At 52.7% G+C, this 12,413-nt stretch overlaps 2 protein-coding genes across 2 annotated transcripts; one reads left to right on the top strand and one right to left on the bottom strand.

The window, feature by feature from the left end:
• The first annotated feature begins 9 nt into the window (after window positions 1-9).
• On the top strand, window positions 10-6,160 carry CFB (complement factor B). The gene is made up of 18 exons (XM_035030538.1): window positions 10-310; window positions 400-633; window positions 1,042-1,227; window positions 1,373-1,546; window positions 1,796-1,897; window positions 1,998-2,134; window positions 2,428-2,566; window positions 2,900-3,031; window positions 3,323-3,424; window positions 3,514-3,651; window positions 4,140-4,237; window positions 4,364-4,481; window positions 4,638-4,791; window positions 4,897-4,973; window positions 5,183-5,295; window positions 5,388-5,520; window positions 5,601-5,650; window positions 5,951-6,160. Exons 1-18 carry the CDS (start codon window positions 247-249, stop codon window positions 6,104-6,106), a joined length of 2,307 nt encoding a protein of 768 aa, XP_034886429.1. The 5' UTR covers window positions 10-246; the 3' UTR covers window positions 6,107-6,160.
• Window position 6,161: 1 nt separating this feature from the next.
• Window positions 6,162-12,380, bottom strand: NELFE (negative elongation factor complex member E). The gene is made up of 11 exons (XM_035030539.1): window positions 12,198-12,380; window positions 11,683-11,765; window positions 10,228-10,297; window positions 9,982-10,127; window positions 9,415-9,489; window positions 9,255-9,292; window positions 8,722-9,065; window positions 8,458-8,602; window positions 8,251-8,305; window positions 7,903-8,005; window positions 6,162-6,474 (listed from the first exon to the last, which is right to left on the bottom strand). Exons 2-11 carry the CDS (start codon window positions 11,755-11,757, stop codon window positions 6,377-6,379), a joined length of 1,149 nt encoding a protein of 382 aa, XP_034886430.1. The 5' UTR covers window positions 11,758-11,765; window positions 12,198-12,380; the 3' UTR covers window positions 6,162-6,376.
• Between the last annotated feature and the right edge of the window lie 33 nt (window positions 12,381-12,413).

Raw genomic sequence — 12,413 nt, 5'->3', positions numbered from 1 at the left:
TGACTGGCAGCTCAGTGGGGCCCTCCCTCTTGGACATTCCGGAAAGTGGTGTGGGTCAGGTGGGCGGGGTGAGCCACAAGTGCCAGAATGCAGATTGCATAAAAGGCTGGAGGTTGTGGGGGGCAGGGGAAGAGAGTGAGACCAGGCCCAGGTCTGAAGTTTCAGCTTGGACACCGAGCCAAGCAGACAGGCAGCACAAGCTGGGATAGGCCCCCAACCCCAGTTTCTCTCCTGCCTTCCATTGCCATGGGGAGCAATCTCAGCCCCCAACTCTGCCTGATTTCCTTGGTGCTGGGCCTCTTGTCTGGAGGTAAGAGAGGGTCACCACCCCCCTTCCTGCTACCCCCAACACCCCTCCTTGGCCTTGTGAGGCTGGGCTTCAGCAGCCTTTCTTTTTAGGTGGGAGCACACCACCATTGCCTGGGGACAGGCCCCAAGGCACCTGCTCTCTGAAGGGAATAGAGATCAAAGGTGGCTCCTTCAGGCTTCTCAAGGAGGGCCAGGCACTGGAGTACGAGTGTCCCTCTGGCTTCTACCCGTACCCTGTGCAGGCGCGCACCTGCAGATCCACGGGGTCCTGGAGCGCCCTGCAGACCCAAGACCAAAAGATTGTCAAGAAGGCAGAATGCAGAGGTTGGAGGGCAGTGAGGGTGGGCACGGGGTAATGGAGGGATGGAGCAGATGGTGGCCAAGGGCCAGACTAGGATGCTATTAGAGTGGTGTTGAGGCCAGGCAGGTAAACAGGGGAAGCTGAGCAAGTGCAGGGACTGTCTAGAACTGAAGCAGAGAAGGAGGGAGGAGGAAGGGAGTGAATCTTCACTGAGCATTTGCCCTGTGCCAGGCAGCCCCAGCAGTAAAAAGAACGCTCAGAAACGGGGAGCGAGGAGAAGCAGGACTCATCCTGGGTTGACAATAGCCACTGTTTCCGTGGGACCAAAAAGGCACTATTTCTCTGTGACAGGGTCCCTGAGTCCAGGAGGGATACTCTCAGGAGAAGCCCTTCCTTTTCAGTAACTTCTACTTGTCCCCCCTCCCCCAAAGCAATTCACTGCCCAAGACCGCAGGAGTTTGAGAATGGGGAATACTGGCCCCGGGCCCCCTACTACAATTTGAGTGATGAGATCTCTTTCCACTGCTATGATGGCTACACTCTCCGGGGCTCTGCCAATCGCACCTGCCAGGCAACTGGTCGGTGGGATGGACAAACGGCCATCTGTGATGATGGAGGTGAGAAGCAGCCCCTCCCCCGGCGATGGTATCCCCTCCCTGACCATGTTCCAGCCTGAGGAACTGGCACCACAACTCCTGTGCTCTACTGTGCCATCCAGGCCTCAGGTTCCGGCCCTCACCTCCATATCTCATGCTTCTGCAGCGGGGTACTGCCCCAACCCGGGCATCCCCATTGGCACAAGGAAGGTCGGCAGCCAGTACCGCCTTGAAGACAGTGTCACCTACTACTGCAACCGGGGACTCACCCTGCGTGGCTCCCAGCAGCGAACATGCCAGGAAGGGGGCTCTTGGAGCGGAACAGAGCCTTCTTGCCAAGGTGACCCTTGACCCATGCCCTCAGGTTCAGATCCTGCCCTTTCATCCTCATGTCCCTATACCAGAGCACTGTTTCCTCCCCCTAACACAACTCAGCTCCTTCCTCACTTCTAACCCTGCCCGTAGAACTTCCTCACTACTGAGCCCTTCCCGCCCCGGAAGCCCATCATCCCCTGTCTCCAGTCAATGAGTCTTTGACCCTCCCTCTTCCACTCCCCCAACATTTGACCTGATTTCTGACCCCTCCCAGACTCCTTTATGTATGACACCCCTGAAGAGGTAGCCGAAGCCTTCCTGTCTTCCCTGACAGAGACCATAGAAGGAGTCGATGCTGAGGATGGACATAGCCCAGGTTTGGAGGCAGAGAAGGGAGGGAGGCAGGGAATTGGGGGAGGATGAAGAGGCAGGAGAACCATGCATGCTGGAGCCTGAGTTTCTCTGGTGGCACCCAGGGGAACAACAGAAGAGGAAGATTGTCTTGGACCCCTCGGGTTCCATGAACATCTATCTGGTGCTGGATGGATCAGACAGCATTGGGATCGGCAACTTCACAAGGGCCAAGAACTGTCTCAGAGACTTCATTGAAAAGGTGGAGCCCCCTACCCCCTGAATGTGAACTCTGCCCTGCCAGGACTAGTTCCCTGATGTTCCCAGGCCTCTGAGCCACAGGATCCCAGAAAACCTCTTGTCCTATTCTGTCCTCCTTCCCTTTTACTTGAAGCAGTTTCTTGACCTCTAACCCAGTCATCCGGGTGAACCTCAGGGTGACCAGTCAGCCCTTGAGTTTCTGATTATAATTTTCCCTGTCCCAGAAAAGCTGCTGACCTCTCCCAACCATAGTATTCTTTCAATGCCATGACCCTTTGCTCCCCTAACCCACAGGTGGCAAGTTATGGGGTGAAGCCAAAATATGGTCTAGTGACATATGCCACAATCCCCAAAGTTTGGGTCAGAGTAAGAGATGATAACAGCAGCGATGCAGACTGGGTCACAAGGACACTCAACCAAATCAGCTATGAAGGTCAGAGGTCAGGGAAGGGACTGGTTGGGGGAGGTTACTCTGGAGTCAGAGAGGTCAAAAGATTCAGGGTTGTTGTGGGGAGGGGGTGGTGAGACCACATGGGGAGGCAGGGCAGACCACTTTGCAGTCTGTGGTCGAACAGCAGGCTCATCACTGGGGAATATGGGTCACTGGGGACCTGTTGGGGGCTGAGAAGGTCACTTTGTGGCCAAAGGGAAGTCAGTTTTGACAACTCAAAAAGCTGAAAGATGTGGGGTTTCTGTTGTTGATAGGCCTCTAGGGTTCATAGATGACTTAGAAGACCAGGCAAGGTGATCTCTTCCCTTTCCACAGATCACAAATTGAAGGCAGGGACTAACACCAAGCGGGCCCTCCAGGAAGTATACAACATGATGAGCTGGCCAGGGAATGCCCTCCTTGAAGGCTGGAACCGCACCCGCCATGTTATCATCCTCATGACTGATGGTCAGAAGGGACCCTTCTTGTGCCCCGGACTCCCAAACCTTTCGTACCAGTGTGTGGTCCACATGTAAAGCTAGACTCATGGTTGGAGCCCTGAGTGCTGCTCGGGGCCCCAACCATGTTGATCATTTCTGTGACCCTTTCCAAGGAGGAATCCTTCTTAAGCCTCTTTGTGATCTGTCACTTCCATCCCCTCAAGCTGCTTACCCAGCCATGTGTCACTACTTCCAGTCAATTTATCTTCCTTGACCCTCTTTACTTGCCTCTCACCTTCATGGTCCATCTCTTCTACAGGCTTGCACAACATGGGTGGGGACCCAGTCTCTGTTATTCATGAGATCCGGGACTTCCTGTACATTGGGAGGGATCACAAAAACCCACGTGAGGATTATCTGGGTGAGTTTTATTGCCCAGGATCCAGTACCTTACTTTCTCAGCTCCTGTCCCCAGGGCGTGGACACTCACTCTCCCTTTTTCTCCCTCAGATATCTATGTGTTTGGGGTTGGGCCTCTGGTGAACCAAGAGAACATCAATGCTTTGGCTTCCAAGAAGGATCAAGAACAACATGTATTCAAAGTCAAGGACATGGAAAACCTGGAAGATGTTTTCATCCAAATGCTTGGTAAGAAGATATCAGGCGGTTGTAAAGAGGTCATGAACCTGCCCAGGTACCCCAAGGTCACTCATACTGCCTCTCCTCCTGAAGCCTCGGCAGTCTGGAAGGCCTTTCTTGCTGCTCCTTCTCTGTCACATTGTTTCCTGGCACTATCCGCTTCCTGACCTTAGAATCACAGAGCTCTGACTGACTGACATCACAGAGCTTTCTCAAGTCCCTCGTTTAACACGTGGGGCAAGTGAGGTCGAGAGCAGCCTAGGGACAGCAAGCCAGCTAGAGTTGGGCCTGAAAGCAGCCAGGTCTCCCATCTCTTAGTTCCAAGTTCGCTTCACTCTAGCGCGCGGTTCCTCGCCCACAATGTTAAGGAAAACAAATGCCCCGTGGCTTTCCTCTCCTTCCGGGCCTCATTACCCTGCAGATGCCCCTCCCCCAAAGGCTGCTGCCAGCTGGAAATGAAGTGTCCCACCTTTCAGCACATTTTCCTTTCTTACTAGATGAGACCCGGACGCTGGGGCTCTGTGGAATGGTTTGGGAGCACAAGAAAGGCACTGATTACCACAAGCAACCGTGGCAGGCCAAGATCTCTGTCACTGTAAGCACAGCGTCCTGGTGGCAGGGACTCCCGGTGGGGGGAGTCAGGGTAGAAACGGGGGTAGGGGAAGGGGTAGGTTGTGGGGTTTGGGGAAGTTGAGCTTTCCCCTCTGCCATTCTGTTCCAGCGCCCTTTGAAGGGACACGAGACCTGTATGGGGGCCGTGGTGTCTGAGTACTTCGTGCTGACGGCTGCACACTGTTTCACAGTGGATGATCAGGAACACTCAATCAAGGTCAGCGTGGGTAAGGACGCAACGCATCAATCCCCAGTTTCAGCTGCGCAGGGCCTCACAGCAGCTCCGTCCCTGGCACACTGAGCCACTTGGGGGTAGGGCAGAGGCTGGAGGCTGCCCGCAGAGAAGCGGGATGCCCTGACATACCCATTCTCTCCTACCTTAGGAGGGAGGAAGCAGGAATTGGAGATACAGGAAATCCTATTTCACCCCAACTACAACATCAATGGGAAAAAAGCAGAAGGCATTCATGAATTTTATGACTATGACATGGCCCTTATCAGGCTCAAGAAGAGGCTGACGTATGACCAGACTGTCAGGTGAGCCCTCTGGAACCCTGAGGAGAAAAGTTCAGGCAAGGGGGTGCTGCAGGCCTGGGGCAAGTCCAATGTGCTGTCCCTGAGTTTCCCCATCTCTCCTAACAGGCCCATTTGTCTCCCCTGCACCCAGGGAACAAATCAAGCTTTGAGGCTTCCACTGTCAACCACTTGCCAGCAACAGAGTAAGATATTCAGGGAGAGTAGCACAAGGGAGCGGTACCAAGCGACAAGTGGGGCATGACAGGGTGCTGTGGGAGCAGATGATGGCCAGCCTGATCCCTAGCTCACAGGAAAGCAATGAGGGACATTTGCTGAGTGACAAAGGCAATGGGGAGATGGGGGAGGGGGGGGGAGGGAGAGTTAAAATGACCCAGCCTGTCCATTTGTCCAGTGCAAGAGCTGCTCCCTGCAAAGGATATCAAAGCTATGTTTGTGTCAGAGTTATCCAAAGATGGGAAGAAGATGCTAGTTCGGAAGGAGGTCTACATCAAGAATGGGGACAAGGTGAGGAATATGGGATTCTAAGCAGGTCTTCTAGGCCCCAATTCTTCCTGAGCATGCTCTATTCATCACCCCTTTCTCCTCCTCACCTATAGAAAGCCAGCTGTGAGAGAGATGCTCGATATGCCACAGGCTATGACAAAGTTAAAGACATCTCTGAAGTGGTCACCCCCAGATTCCTTTGCACTGGAGGGGTGAATCCTTATGCTGACCCCAATACTTGCAGAGGTAAGAAAAGGCTCTTTGATCATGCTGCATGTTCCTGAAGCCCAAGAATCGCTCTCCCTACAGCTTTTCCTCCCCTATAGGTGATTCTGGTGGTCCCCTGATTATTCACAAGAGGAGTCGTTTCATTCAAGTGAGTTTCCCCTCTCCTATCTGTGCGGAGATGCCAAGTGGTCAGCATGGGCCCTAAAGCAGGAAAGCTCCATGGGTGTGGCTGGAAAGAGGAGGGCAGAGCCTGCCTCCTTACAACTGTTCCTTGAAATGGTCGGCTAAGGCCCTGCGTCCGGCCTGTGTGCTAGAGAGACCAGGACTGAGCTGGGTCCCCAGTCTAATTCTTCTAGGTCAACTCAGATGCAACTAGGAATAGCTGAGTTTCGGGGGATCAGGAAGGAATTCTACCAAGTGATCCGTGGCACCCCCTTGCCCTGTCCAGGTCGGCGTGATCAGCTGGGGTGTCGTGGATGTCTGCAAAGACCAGAGGCGGTGGCAGCAGGTGCCTGCGCATGCCCGAGACTTTCACATCAACCTCTTCCAAGTGCTGCCCTGGCTCAAGAACAAACTCAAAGATGAGGGTTTGGATTTTCTGTAAGGGGTTTCCTGCTGGAAAGGGGTATGAGATCAAATTAAAACAGCTGCGACAATACCTGTGTTCAAGATCCTTTTGGGGGAAGGGAGAGGGGAACGTGCACTGGCCATGTGTTACAACTGAGAGAAAATCTAACAGCCGTTTTTAAAGGCTCAACCCCAATCCCAGGTGCTGAAAAACCAGAGGCTGAGGGAGATGTGTGAGCTTCCACCTCAGTGTTTTACTGAGACCAGTGTTGGCGCAGATGAGGCACACGGAATCCAGCTCCATTCCCTAGAAGCCATCCACAAGGTTTTCCTTGTAGACATCATCGCTGTAGACAATCTGGGTCCTCTTGTCCCGGTGGCAACCCTTAGGGCTGTTCTGGACAGCTGGGGAAGGAGGAAAGGATTGGTTGAGTTCTGAAGCACTGTGTCTGAGCACTACTGAGGCCAGAGACTCTTCCAGCTCCCTCCTGGCCTCTGGCCCTTGGAAGCCCAATTTCTTTCTTTCTTTTTTTTTTTTAAAGATTTTATTTATTTATATGAGAGAGAGAATGAGATAGAGAGCATGAGAGGGGGGAGGGTCAGAGGGAGAAGCAGGCTCCTCGCTGAGCAGGGAGCCCGATGCGGGACTCGATCCCGGGACTCCAGGATCATGACCTGAGCCGAAGGCAGTCGCTTAACCAACTGAGCCACCCAGGCGCCCTGGAAGCCCAATTTCAATGCTGCCCTCTGGTGGCCAGGATGGCCTGGCTCCCTTCAGCCCCCTCAGGGCTACCGACCCAGCCCTGAAGCAAGGAGCCTATGCTGTTACTGCGGCCCATGCAGATACCGTAATGGATATTTGGTTCTTAGAATCATCCCAGATATTATTGTTGAGACAACTGAATGATGTTAACCCACTAGAAAATCTCCGTAGGCCTTTGTTGACATGCTAGTCATTTTCTTGTTCCTTCCTTTCGTCTGGAGGGCTGCTCTTGCTCTGAACACACCTTTCTGCCTACTCCTTTGCCAGGAAAACCAACAGGTATAGTGGGCTATTTGCACTAAACTAAGAAATGCTACTGGCCCCAGTGGGAGAACCATTCTGGGTGCAGCTTTGACCCAAAGTATTCTTCCTCAAGCCTCAAGCTGTTCCCTCCCCTTCTTTTTTCCTCCCTACGTTGACGTGTCCCTCTCTTCACCCCTTCTCCAAGGATTTCATCCCTGCCTTTCTGGGGCTAGAGTGACTCACCCCAAACCAGCCTTCATTCTCTTGGATCTCTCTGCACCCTGACACCGCTGATCACTCCCCTGCTTCCAAAGCTTGGGTCCTTTGGCTTTAATGGCTGCTCCCTGAATATTCCCCATGCCAAGGCCTGGGTAATTCTTTTCCCCAAATTCAGTCTCCCATGAGGATACTACCATTTTGCAGCCACTCTGTGATACAGGGGACTCTGATCCATGTTTTCATTCTTCACTTCACACCTAAGTAAGTTCCAGATCTCTAATTTCAAATGCCTATTTTATAAAACCAACTACACTCCATCTCAAAATGAACAAAGCCATGTGAGATGCTCATCTTCTTCACCAACCTCCCTTACTTCTACTTTCTTCCCTATTCCAGTTACTGCTTTGGGAGTTGTTGTCTCAATCTTTTCCTCTCCATCTTCTCCCACCTCTAACTGACAGAAGGCCTGACAATTCTCATTCCCATTCCACGGCCTCCACACAGATCCAGGCCTCTATCACCTCTATGGGATCCTGGGACATGCAGGGGAACAAACAGAAGGGGTGAGCTGTGGGGAACAGGATGAAGGAGGAGGAATCCGTTCTTACCAAGGGAGCCCCAGACAGACTTGCCAGTGGCAGCATCCAGCATGGGCTGTTTGCGGGCAATGCTGACTTTGAGCTGTACGGACTCCACCTGGGTCCCGTTGAGCTGGGGCAGAAGAGGGGAGGAAGCAAAGGATGGGGGGACACACTGCAGACCAAGCAAAGGAGGAATTCCAACAGTTGCCACCCTAGAAATAGACTGAGTGAGGATCTGAGAATACGTTTCTCATGTGACTAGGAAGAGACTTTCTCTGTCAATAGGAAATGATTTTCTCCTGGCTCCCAGTATTTTAAAGAGAAAACATGAGGATAGCAGGAGGGATGGGAAGAACAGATCTGGGAAGTCCCAACCTCAGCGACGGCCTGATCTGCTGACTCCATCTTTTCATAGGTGACGAAGGCACAGCTGGGATGAGAGAAAACAGGGTCAGTAGGGGGCCTATGGGCTCTTGTGGACCCAACCAAACGCAGGCCTCACAGGCCGCTGGAGATAGGCCAGTGTTCTTCCCTCAAACCCAGGTCCTCCCAGGACTTATCTTGCCCCACAGTCATCCTTACTTTCTGGGTGGGTCCATGGAGAGGTCAATGATGTTTCCAAAGGGAGAGAAGGCCCCACGGAGGAGGGTGGGCGTCATGTCTTCTCCATATACATAGAGAGTATTCCCCTTCCGAGGGGCCCTGCGTTCAGGGAACGAATCCGACCCTGTGGGATCAGGAGTCACAGTCACAAGATGCAACCCGCCTCAGCCTCTGCTTTAAGAGGCCACTTTGGGAGGACTCGCCTAAACCCTTTCACTTCTCCTACCAGCCCAGATCACTTACTGCGGAAAGGGCCCTCTCGTTCTCGATCGCGGTCCCTGTCCCGATCGCGGTCCCTGTCCCGATCTCGGTCCCTGTCCCGATCGCGGTCCCTGTCCCGATCGCGGTCTCGATCCCGTTCCCGATCTCGGTCTCGATCCCGTTCCCGATCTCGGTCTCTGTCCCGGTTCCGCTCACGACTGTGGTCCCGGCTGCGGCTTCGGGGAGGGGAGGCTGAGGAGTGGGCACCACCACGTTCTTCATAGCCCCAGTCAAAGCTTCGAGGGGGACCATCACCAGCGCCTGGGCCCTCTGCCTCTTCCCCATCTGGCCCCAGTTCCCGAAGCCGATCACTGGAAGACACAAAACTGGGGAGAGGCAGACAGTGAGGATCAAACGGGGTCTTTACCTTAACTTCCCAGACCCTGTGGAGACTTAACACCCCCTCTGAAGCCCCAGTTCCTTCCACTCCAGCCCTAAACCTCCCAAGGATCCAGGCAATCAACCCTCCCCCACTCCCTCCAATTGGGATCCAGTCCTCTCTCTAGCTCTCTAACCTCTCATACAGAGATTTCCTCTGGGGGCGTCTGGACGACTGCAAAAGAAACCACGGACAGTTAAGATGAGTCCTAGTTGCTGGCATGTGGCCCCAAATATGTGGGTCTCTCATCTTCCTCATTCCCCAGGCCTCCAGGGACAGAGAACTGGGAACCATACCTCCTGCAGATCGTCATCGGCAGATATGCTCCTTTGGAACGGCTGGAAAGTGGGGACTGGCCCCTTCTCAGGGTCCTGGGAAGATTGTAGAGATCTACTTCAATGTGAGAGCAGGAGGCAGCCTAACCGTGTGATAAGTGGTTCCTCTTCCCTCACCCTCTTCTTGGTTTCTTCTGGCCTCTTTCTTCTCCTTTAATTCCTTTGTGCATTTCTTATTTGATTATGTATCTTTCGTAAATGATCTAACACACACTTAAGAGTATTTAGCTTATCTGTAGGTTTCTTGAACCCGCTGACATCTTCAACCTGTTCAACTCCTCAGAATGACAAAACCCAGGAGCTCAAATATGTGGTAGATTAAAGCCACAGAGCGTGTAAAATGGAGAACTGAGAAGTCAGCCAGTGTCTTCACTTTACAGATAAGAAATCTGAAGTTCAGACCTGTATGACAATTTGCCCATGACTGAATAGATGTTATTTTTCCCCTAAATTTTACGTCCGTTCCACCTTGGAAAGATGCCCTCTGAAGTCAAGGGTCCCCTGAACAATCTTTCTGTTTGTGCTCACCTTTAATTTCCCCTCTAGGGTTCGAGAACGTTTGAAGCCTGAGTTCTTGGTCTCGGCTTTGATAGCACTGATGGCTCCTGATTTCACCAGCTGCTTTGCCTGCTCTGTTGCGGTGGCTGTGTCCACCACAGGCTGCTCAGACAGGGCTGGAGTGGTGAGGGAAGGGGGCATCATGTGGCCAAGCTGTGGGAGATGCTGGCCCCATGGTGCCCACTCCAGCCTATCCCCATCTCCCCTGTCACTCACAGCGTTTCACACCGCCTTGGCTGGCTGTGCTGCTGCTGCTTTGCTTCTTCAGAGCCAGCAATGCCTTTTTCTGGGAACGAGAGTGAGAAGAGAGGGATTGGTGAGGGCCGGTCCCTGGCCCATTCTGCTCCCAAGGTCCCTGGGCACCTCACTCCAGGGGACACCTTTCTCAGAAAACAATCCAAATAGTGTCCCTGCAGTGGTACGCTGAGGCAGCCCTGCCTCTCACACATGGTCCACTGGATCATCTACAATACCAGCAATACTTAATCTAGCCAAACCACAGTATCCAAAGGCTTTCCAGAGTCTCAGGTTTTTGAAGTTGAAGACAAGGAATTCAACCATGGACCAGAGCCCCAAGATTTAAGCTGCAAGGAAGTACAAGCCTACGTGCCTTTCTCAGGGGCTTCATCCATCCATCCCCTGTATGTTTAACAAGGACACGCCATTACTTTGTAACAGAGGGATGCAAAAGTATGAGACAAAGTTCCTTCCCTCGAGAAACTTACAGCCTGAGAAACAAGATGATTAGAGATAATTATCAAGAATGATTATAAGAGGTGCAGACTGCTTGTAGCTGAAACCAAGTTAAGATTATCTGATGCCAAAATGGCTATTAAACTGGTCCCTGGGTAGAATCTACACAAAACAGATTGAAAGAAAAGGGCATTTTAGACAAAGAAAACAGGATGGCAGAGATGCAGAAATAAGAAGGTTTTGGGAATGCATGTTTTGGGACTAGTGAATAGTTCCATTTGACTAGAAAGGGATGCCAAGGTAAGGCTTTGTTCTATAAACAATGGAAAACCACTTACGGGTTTTGAGAAAAAGAGACAGTTTTGTGTTTTCAGTAGCTCATTTTAATAAGAATGAAGAAAGTCTGTCCAAAAAACCACTGAGAAACTTCTTGAGAAACCATTACAACAGTCTATGTGAGCGTCAGCAAAAACTTGATCTATGATATACAGACGAAAAAGTAAATTACTTCCAAGGAAGAATCAAGAAGACTTGGAAATGTTTGGCTATGCAAAAACTGGAGAAGTCAGAGATGAGATTTTGATTCCAAACACCTGGGAGAACTGGCTGTGTTCACTCCTATTTGGAAGATTAAGAAAAGGAACTAATTTAGGATAGGAAGATGACAGCTGCAACACTGGGTACCTAAGGGCTATCAGTAACAGACTGGATAGAACTGACAAAACAAACTTGGAGACTACCACCTCTTTGGTGGTACTAAAAGCCACGGAAAAGGAAGACAACTCCACGGCAGAATGCACAGAAGAGAAGGCACACACCAAGACTCGGGAAAAGCCCAGCTACAAGGCTACGCTGAGAGGAGATATGTCTCCAGGTATGAGCTGGAAGAACCCCCCCATCCCCTCACACTCACCCCAGGTGTTCTCAAGAGTGTAGAGTCTGTGAAAGGTTGGGCCACGCCCCCACACACTCCCTCACCTTTTTCTTGAGTTTGTTGAATTTCTTCTGCAGAGCCTCCTCCTCCTCGCTCAGTCCGGGGGGTATCACCAACATGGTGGCTCCTGGTTCAGGGGCAGGGCCCAAGACATCTTTCTCCACTGTCACCGCCCAGGGTTCACACGCCGTCCACACTGTACCCAACCGCACCCCTCCAGGCCTACCTACTCCTGTCTTTTGCCTCTCCCTATCCCTTGCTTAAACCAGGCTGCCGTCCAAGCCCCCGCTCGTCGGGATCAGCATTCCCTCTTCTCTCCAGTAACCACGGCCACCAGCGCTTTGAGGAACCAAGTGGCCTGGGAAGGGGGAAGCACCCCTTCCGTCGCCAAGACGATGGCATCAGACACCCCCTACCCCCGCTAGGGGTATGGCAACCGCGGGGTCCAAACGGCACAGGAGGCAGTGGAACCCACGCAGCGCTCTCAGAGCAACGAAAAGGGGAAGAAGAGAAGAAGCTCGGAAAAAAGGGGCGAAGGGTGAGAAGGAGAAGACCTTACCTGAGGGGGCGGTAACCGGGGTCCCACGGTCTCGGGCGGCGCCCGCGCGGGCAGCGGAGAGCGGGCTCAGAGCGATGACGTAGCGAGGGGCGGAGAACGCGGTAACCAAGGCGGCCCAGGGCTAGACACTTCCGCCCGGCCGTCCCCTCCAAGCTCAGGTCGGCCTCTCAGTAGCGCTCGTCTTGGTCCCCGGCGGGGGTGTGTGACGGAAGTCGC

This window comes from Mirounga leonina, unplaced genomic scaffold, assembly GCF_011800145.1.
Source record: "Mirounga leonina isolate KUSES-001 unplaced genomic scaffold, KU_Mleo_1.0 Mir_366, whole genome shotgun sequence".
NCBI classification, from domain to species: Eukaryota; Metazoa; Chordata; class Mammalia; order Carnivora; family Phocidae; genus Mirounga; species Mirounga leonina.
Note: the sequence above shows the minus strand (reverse complement) of the source record. Positions and strands in the feature narration are given on the sequence as shown.